The following is an 8,208-nucleotide window of genomic DNA, read 5'->3' as shown; positions in this document are numbered from 1 at the left end:
AGTGTCTTTCTAACTCCCTGCCTGGGGCCCCCATCTTTGAGCGTATATCAGCTTCTCTTTCTGTCGTTGCGTTTCTCTGGGGTTATCTTTCCCTCTACTCCGCCTGGACACGCCCTCTATCTCTTCCTCCCACCCTGTCCCAGTCCAGTACCTAGGGTGGGGTGAATCGGGAGACCGCCGGGTCCCTAAGAGGAGGCAGGGGGCGTGGGCGGAGGCGGGCCCAATCCTCTCCATATTTACATATGTATGAGGTCGCCTGGGCCAGTGGCGAGGAGGTGGAGCTTCTGGGGGTGGGAAGGGGGCGGGCACCCCCAGAGCCGCAGAGTATAAAGACCGCGATCCGCGACCGCGGGCCCCGCACTGCTGAGGAGCGGAGCCTCCGCCTGGGGTGCCCCCCATCCCTGGCTGTCCCCCAACTGCGCGTCCCCGCCCTACCCTCGCGGCCGAGCCGCCACTGGTGCAGTGGTCTCTGCTTGGCGGAGGGAGCCTTGAGCCTCGTTCCACAACCTCTTTGCATCTTGGATTTCGGGGCGGCCCCCTCCCCCACCCCTCCCTGCCTTTTTGTACCCCGCTTTTTTTCTGCATTTTGCTCGGTTTTTGTAGCCGTCTGTTTTTGCACCCCTTTTCGCTTTGCTTCTAGACGGTTTGGAGGGTGAAGCTGCATTCATACCCCTTCCTCTTATTCTCCCCTGCTCTGACAGCACCCCTTTTCATCGCAGTTGGGGGGCCTAGGATCGGTGCATTTTCCGCCGCGCTGCCAGCATCCCGCAGCGCGTGGCCGTGCACCCCGGAATTTGCAGCAGCTGCATTTTTGAGGGGGGTCTCCTTTGCCCCCGCCGCCTTCGCTCCCCGCGCTTTTGGGTGTGTGGAGGGCTACAGCGCGCGGCGTCCCCGCTTCTCCGCAGCCCCCAGCCCCGGGCCGGGACTCACCCCGCGCCGCCAAGATGGTCATCCAGAAAGAGAAGAAGAGCTGCGGGCAGGTGGTTGAGGAGTGGAAGGAGTTCGTGTGGAACCCGAGGACGCACCAGTTCATGGGCCGCACCGGGACCAGCTGGGGTACGCAGGGCCGGCACGCGAGGGGCGGTGGGCCAGCCGCGGGGCGACGCCTTGGGGCCAGCGCGGCCCGAGCTCCCCTCCCGGGTCCCCGCGTCCAGCCCCCCTGCCGGGCTCTGGGCTGGGAGGGGGCCGAATCGCCAGTCTAATCTCCCCGGCTGGCCGTGCGGAGGCGGAGAAAGTAGGTCACAGCCGCCTTCCCGCCCCCCGCGGAGCCCCCTCGGGCGGGGGGTCGCCTGCTCTGCCTGCGTGTCCGCGCCGCGGCGCTCACACTCCCTCTTGGGGCCTGTCCGCTCCACACGGGCGTCCCCCACTTCCAAAGAGCGCCCCTTCCCTACCTCCGGCTCTCACTAGCTCTTCAGCCCCGTTTATTTTTAGCTCTTGCCCATCCCCTGGACCCTGGGAATGTTCTTGAGGGGGCGGGTCTTGGGGGGGTGTTAGGGGGGTTCTTCACGGCGGAAGTTGTCTGTATCCCACCGCCTGGCCTTGGGAGCCTTCTGTGACTGCTTTGTAGGTGGGGGGCTGCTGATAGTATGAGTTTTTCGGAGGCTGCAGGTTTTGCTCCCATGTCGGTGGTGGAGGGAGGAGTGGTCACTGTGTTGAGTGAGATGTGTGCATCAGCCAGCTCAGTGTCTGTGGCAGTCGGATGGCTTGGGAGCCTGCCCAGGCTGACCATGGCAGGGCTCAGGGAGTTGTAGTGGTCGGGGGCTCTGGTGACTCGCACAGGTGCAGTTGAGAAGGGGTGGAATTTTCCCAAGAGGGATGGTCAAGCTGGGTCACTGAGACACAGGGGACGCTGTGTGACACGGTTTACAATTTTTCCAAACTGATTGGGCACTGTCCCCATCAGTCCACCGGCTCAGGGGCCCCCAAGGTGGGTCCCATGCAATCCATGCCCTCAGGGAACTCAAATCCAGCAGTGCTTGGGAGAACTGGAGGACTTCATGGTAGAAGTGTCTTCTGAGATGGAAGGATTGGGATTCCAGAGTGGTGGGAACAGGGGGCCCTTACTTCAGGCGGGGTAGCCATAGAGAGATCCAGCCAAGGGAAGGCTGTGGGAGAGCCTTTCCTCCCTGCCTCTGCCCAGGGTGCTGGGTGTCAGCTGAGGGTGGAGTGACTGTCAAAGGTTCTAACAAGCTGTCTCTGAGAGATTTATAGCTAGGCTAGAGTGTTAGGTCTTTCATATCAGGAACTGATCAAAGTTTGGCTTCTCCAGGGCACCAGGAGAGAGATTTTGCTATTCAAACCTGAGGGTCCATGTTCTGTATGAGGGTTTGCTTGTGAGTGGTGGCCAGTACCTGCTTAAAAAGTCATTGTGCTGGCCAGGTGCAGTGGCTCATGCCTGTAATCCTAGCACTTTGGGAGGCTGAGGCAGGTGGATCACCTGAGGTCGGGAGTTCAAGACCAGCCTGACCACCAACATGGAGAAACCCACTCTCTACTAAAAATACAAAATTAGCCAGGCGTGATGGTGCAGGCCTGTAGTCCCAGCTATGCAGAGGCCAAGGCAGGAGAATCGCTTGAACCTGGAGGCAGAGGTTGCAGTGAGCCGAGATCGCGCCACTGCACTCCAGCCTGGCAACAGAGCAAGACCCCATCTCAAAAAAAAAAGTCATCATGCTAGCACAGCTTTAAGCATGAGTATGAGTGCAGAGGTAACAGATGTGTACCTTTTCAGGACTATGCATGGCTGAAAAGTTGGAAATGTAATTGGAGGCAAAATGACAGCAGCCTACACTTGGAGTTGCCCCAGCAAGGAGAGTTTAGGTCTCTGTGGCTTCCACAAGGTCGGGCTTCACTGTGCCCTAGGGCCAGGAGGGGGCTGGGAGTCATGGCTGAAAGCCAGACACAACTGCCTGTTTCCAGCTTGTCTCATTTTGCTCCCAGGAGAAGGCTCTAAGACATCCCTGTGGGTCTGTGACCAGGCCCAGTGCAGAACTTCAGAGTGGGTAGAGGGGTGCATGGGGATAGGTGAGGGTACAGTCGGAACCATAGGCCTGCTGACCCTGTTTCCTCCTCCCTAGCCTTTATCCTCCTCTTCTACCTCGTCTTTTATGGCTTCCTCACCGCCATGTTCTCGCTCACCATGTGGGTGATGCTACAGACTGTCTCCGACCATACCCCTAAGTACCAGGACCGACTGGCCACGCCGGGTGAGTGTCGAGGCTCCCCCTGCCAGCTACTCTTAACTGCTGTTGTGCCCCTAAACCTCCAGAAGGAACTCGTTGTTCTTTCCAGGAGTTTGATTCTGATGACCCAATCCCTATATGCTTGGGAAGTTCTTCTTGGAATCTGTCCTCCTTCCCATTTCCTACAGCTGGGAACTGTGTGATTTGGGGATGTGGCAAATGGAAATCACCCTCCCATGAAGACAATCTCAGATATTCACTGCTGTCCCCACCCTGGTGTTTTCTGTGTCCATTTTCTTCCCTCTGTGTGCAGTCCCTCATCTTATAGATACCCCCAACTTCTGCCTTTGTCGGCTGTAGGCTTGATGATTCGCCCCAAGACTGAGAACCTTGATGTCATTGTCAATGTCAGTGACACTGAAAGCTGGGACCAGCATGTTCAGAAGCTCAACAAGTTCTTAGACCGTGAGTGTAGGCCGGGCTGTGTGGCAGGTCAAGACTTTGGGCAGGGGACTGGGGACCTTGGAAGTGGAACATCTGGCTCCTGACTCTCTCCCTTCCCACCTCCTTAGCTTACAACGACTCTATCCAGGCCCAGAAGAATGATGTCTGCCGCCCTGGGCGCTATTATGAACAGCCAGATAACGGAGTCCTCAACTACCCGAAACGTGCCTGCCAATTCAACCGGACCCAGCTGGGCAACTGCTCTGGCATTGGGGACCCCACCCACTATGGTTACAGCACTGGGCAGCCCTGTGTCTTCATCAAGATGAACCGGGTACCCATGACCTTGGTCCCCAGGGTGAACAGAGGAAGGATCTGGGGCCATCACCTGCAGACAGTTGCATCCTTTCATTGGGGTTAATGGACATGAGAGAAATGTGGATGTTTGTGTAGCTGAGAGGGAAAGAGAGGTGGGGCCCTTGGAGGCTAAGCTCTATAGCTAGGAGGCTGGACGCCCTTTTTTTTTTTTGAGACAGGGTCTCACTATGTTGCCCATAGAATTAAGCTATTTGAACCCCTGGAATTATACTATTCTCCCACCTCAACCTCCCTAGCAGTTGGGACTACAGTGCCTGGTTTAGCTTGGTCTGGATACCCATCTTTGACGACTTCTTCCTCTGACTCTCTTTACCTTCCATCCTCACTCCAGGTCATCAACTTCTATGCAGGAGCAAACCAGAGCATGAATGTTACCTGTGTTGGGAAGGTGAGTTCATTGGGCCTTGTCCGCCTGCTCACCTGTGTATCCTTCATGGTTTCTGTGTAATTCACCTGTCTCTCCCTATCTTCTTTGCTCCCAGAAGCCCCATCACCATAAAAACAAGGGGGTAAGAGTGGGCTCGTGGGCTCCACCGTAGCTTGAAATCCAAGGGCCTCGAACTCCTCTTGCTTCTCTCTAGGATGCAGAGGTCTGCTCTCGTAGGGGCAGACACACTCCCTCCTCCACCAATGCCCTGGCCTCTGGCTTCTTCCCTAACCCTTCCACCTTCTCCTTTATTCTTGGATTGTCCATATTTTTCGCTCTCCCTCCCTATTGCCCCTACCCCTCAGTTCCTTCTAGGTATCTGGTAGCTGCTGATCTGTTAGCGCCATCTGCCACCACTACGTTGTCCTTGGGATCCTGTTCCCCTCCACTCACTGCTCTGTCCTTTCTAGAAACCTACCACCCACTTCACATCCCCTTCCTTGCTTCCTATTCAACCCTTAATCATTTATCTGTTCTTTCTTGGCTCTGCTCCAGAAACTGATTCCTGAGGATGGGGTAAGAACTCGGGGTAGGAGTGGAGTAGGAGGCTTTCGTGTCATTACCAGCCTTCAGGAGTTCCTAGAATGATGACAGAGACAGACCATCCCCTCATCTACACATGCAGACACACACACGCAGACTCACAGCTCTAGGGAGGCAGACTTGAGGCAGGCAAAATTGGGGGCGAAGGAAGAACAAAAGAACAAATGGAAGTCTGGTGAGCTCCTGGGTGCCTGCCATCCCTAACTTGCTCACCCCCATCTTCCTGCACCCCCACAGCGAGATGAAGATGCTGAGAATCTCGGCCACTTCGTCATGTTCCCTGCCAATGGCAACATCGACCTCATGTACTTCCCCTACTATGGCAAAAAGTTCCACGTAAGTCCTAGGGCAGGCCGAGGCGGATGGCGGGGATGGGTGGTGAGCTAGGGAAGGAGGCTGAGTGGGCCCAGGCCTAGACCCTGCACTGCTCCTCCGGCCCAGGTAAACTACACACAGCCCCTGGTGGCCGTGAAGTTCATGAATGTGACCCCCAATGTGGAGGTGAATGTAGAATGTCGCATCAACGCCGCCAACATCGCCACAGACGATGAGCGAGACAAGTTTGCCGGCCGCGTGGCATTCAAACTCCGCATCAACAAAACCTGAGGCCCCTTCTTCCCACCCCACCTCTCTCCTGTGGATGCTCCTGGAATGTCCCTGACCCTGCCTGATCCCTCCTTCACCCACCCCAAAGGTATTTTTGATAACAGAGCTATGACTTGTCTGAGCCTCACACCCTTTTCCTTGACTTCTCAACCTAGCCTGAAGTCCATGGCGGTTCTCTGGTCACTCGCATTTCCCACCAACTTCTCCCAACCTCAGCTCAGTCAGAGAGGGAGCTGGGCTACCAAGATGGCCACAGAGGCGTTAGGAGCCTTTCTAGTTCTGGTTTAGCTGTGAGAGCTACCCACTCTCCTGCCTGCATATCCCCTGAGAGTTATAGGAAGTGCCCATTGACCCACCCACCCACCACCTACACCCACACCCACACCCACACACACCCCCACCCCCCACACACAAATGTGCACGTGTGCCTCATTTTACCCCTTTGCTTCCAGAGATGATTGTGGCACTCCGTCCTTCCATTCCCGAGCTCTAGCCACTGTCCCTTGATCTCTCTCTCACTTTCTCCCTGTCTACACAGTCACTATCTTGGTGACTTTGAACTTATCTGGCTCCTGGGAAGCTCTTCTCTGCCTCTTCATCCCTATTCCCTCTTCTGAAAGGCACCCCTTTGTGACTGAGGACAAGGTGATTCTGGGGCCTTTTCCCTCTTTCCTGGCATGTTCTGCTGCTCAGCCTCTGGTGATTCTGTGAGCTGGGAAATGAAGGAATGGAAGCGAGGCCTGCTGTGTTGACCCTTCCCGAAAATCCTCTAGCAGCCCCTGACTTCAGTTTCTTTCTTTCCTTCCTTCCTTCCTTCCTCCCTCTCTTTCCCTTTTTCTCTCTTTCTTCCAACGAGGTTTCACTCTTGTTGCCCAGGCTGGAGTACAATGGCGTTTGGCTTGGCTCACTGCAACCTCTGCCTCCCAGGTTCAAGCAATTCTCCTGCCTCAGCCTCCTGAGTAGCTGGGATTACAGGCATTCAGGCCTGGCTAATTATTTTTGTATTTTTAGTAGAGACGGGGTTTCACCATGTTGGCCAGGCTGGTCTTGAACTCCCGACCTCAGGTGATCTGCCCGTCTTGGCCTCCCAATGGGTTGGGATTATAGGCGTGAGCCACTGCACCCGGCCTTCAGTTTCTTCCTAGGCCCTTCTATCACCCAAATAGCTGCTACCCAGAGGGGCGGGGTTGACCTAGGCTGAATATCCACTTTGTTTTTATGGATGGCTCCCTTCCCCCATTCGCCTTCCCAGAATATCCTTCAAGTTCCACTTCCCAGGGAGCTCTGGGGGAGGGGTGGCCATTTTTGCTCCGTCCCCAGTGGCCACCTTGGAAACATCAGCTGGCTTTGGGACTATTCCACCTCCTTCCCCTTAGCCCAGATCTGCCCCCACCATCGTCTCTCTGGTTTCTCTTAGCAAGTTATCAACGAATCACTACCTTCCCTTTCCTCCGCATGCAGGCCTGGAAGTTCCAAATCTAGCCTCTGAATGTCTTGGCTCCATCTCCTTCAGACCCCTCTGCCTTTAAAAAAACAAAAACAAAAACAAAAAAAAACCCATAACACCCATAGAATGTCAAATGAGGGGCGGCCTCCTGCCTCCTGCTTTGAATACTCTGTAGCTGTAGTGTATTTTAACTCTTTGTCCTCCAGCATCGCTTCACATCCTCCTGCTCTCTAACCTTCTTTTTCTTTTTTTAATGCGGCAGCCTCCATACTCCACCCGCTGGTGGACACTTCCCTTTTTCTCTAGCTGGATCTGTGTTTCTTCCCTTCGGGTCCCCATGTTTTCCTGCCCCTGCCCCCCACCACAGTCTCTCTCTGCAGTTATTTAATGCCTGTGTCAGATCTACTGTAAAAAGAGGATTAAGTAAAATAAAATGAGAGCAATTATATATATAAATATATATCATACACAGAGCCCTGTGTGTGGACTGTTCCTTTCTGAGCAGTTGGAAGAGTCCAGGGAAGGAGTGGAGGGTGGATCTGGGTAGTCCCAGGGGGATCCCCTGGGCCTTGGAGGCCGCTTCCTAGCTTTGACCTCTTCCTTCCAGTGTCCAAGCTTCTACCTTCTTCACTGTGACTAATTTGGCGTACACTCTCTTGAGATGACTCCATACAAGTGAGGCAGGAAGCCTACGTCCCTTTTGTACAGTAATGCTTATAAAGTGCCTACTGTGTGCATTCTAGGCACCGTGAGGACACACTTATGAAAGAGGCAGAGTTCCTGCCCCCAAGGGGCTCCCCAGTTTAACGGGAGAGGTGAGGAGCACACGAGAAACTCTCATACAAGGTAGACCTAAACATGCTTCAAGGAAGGGGAGAAAGCCGGTGACAAAATCTGACGACAAAATTCAGAGCTGTCAGCCGCGGTCTGCCAGGGTCATTAACGGAAGGTTTCTCAGAGGGTGGAGCATTTAAGCGGGAGCTTAAAGGAGGAGTGATTAGCTGGGTGCGGTGGCTCATGCCTAATCCCAGCACTTTGGGAGGCCAAGGCGGGTGGATCACGAGGTCAGGAGATCGAGACCATCCTGGTCAACATGGTGAAAACCCATCTCTACTAAAAATACAAAAATTAGCTGGGCATGGTGGCGCGTGCCTGTAGTCCCAGCTACTCAGGAGGCTGAG

The 8,208-nt window shown here is 54.9% G+C and overlaps 1 protein-coding gene across 2 annotated transcripts; it reads left to right on the top strand.

Annotated features, from left to right (window-relative positions):
- The first annotated feature begins 434 nt into the window (after positions 1-434).
- On the top strand, positions 435-7,500 carry ATP1B2 (ATPase Na+/K+ transporting subunit beta 2). 2 transcript variants are annotated; one of them, XM_012457506.2, is made up of 9 exons: positions 435-1,056; positions 3,078-3,206; positions 3,543-3,647; positions 3,755-3,960; positions 4,336-4,392; positions 4,487-4,513; positions 4,927-4,947; positions 5,212-5,310; positions 5,416-7,500. In XM_012457506.2, exons 1-9 carry the CDS (start codon positions 945-947, stop codon positions 5,578-5,580), a joined length of 921 nt encoding a protein of 306 aa, XP_012312929.2. In that variant the 5' UTR covers positions 435-944; the 3' UTR covers positions 5,581-7,500. The 2 variants fall into 2 exon arrangements, with proteins under 2 accessions (XP_012312929.2, XP_012312930.2); XM_012457507.2 differs by lacking the exons at positions 4,487-4,513; positions 4,927-4,947 and having other exon boundaries at positions 924-1,056.
- The last annotated feature ends 708 nt before the right edge of the window (positions 7,501-8,208 follow it).

Source organism: Aotus nancymaae, unplaced genomic scaffold, assembly GCF_030222135.1.
Source record: "Aotus nancymaae isolate 86718 unplaced genomic scaffold, 86718_ANA_hifiasm-v0.15.2.pri h1tg000018l, whole genome shotgun sequence".
Taxonomy (NCBI): domain Eukaryota; kingdom Metazoa; phylum Chordata; class Mammalia; order Primates; family Aotidae; genus Aotus; species Aotus nancymaae.
This window is presented reverse-complemented; position numbering and strand designations above follow the sequence as displayed.

What these genes read in the sequence shown, in the direction of transcription:
- ATP1B2 (XM_012457506.2), top strand. Translation starts at nt 945, where the DNA reads ATGGTCATCCAGAAAGAGAAGAAGAGCTGCGGGCAGGTGGTTGAGGAG. An exon ending in CCGCACCGGGACCAGCTGGG is followed by an intron (nt 1,057 to 3,077) that starts GTACGCAGGGCC and finishes CCTCCTCCCTAG; the next exon opens with CCTTTATCCTCCTCTTCTAC. An exon ending in ATGTTACCTGTGTTGGGAAG is followed by an intron (nt 4,393 to 4,486) that starts GTGAGTTCATTG and finishes CTTTGCTCCCAG; the next exon opens with AAGCCCCATCACCATAAAAA.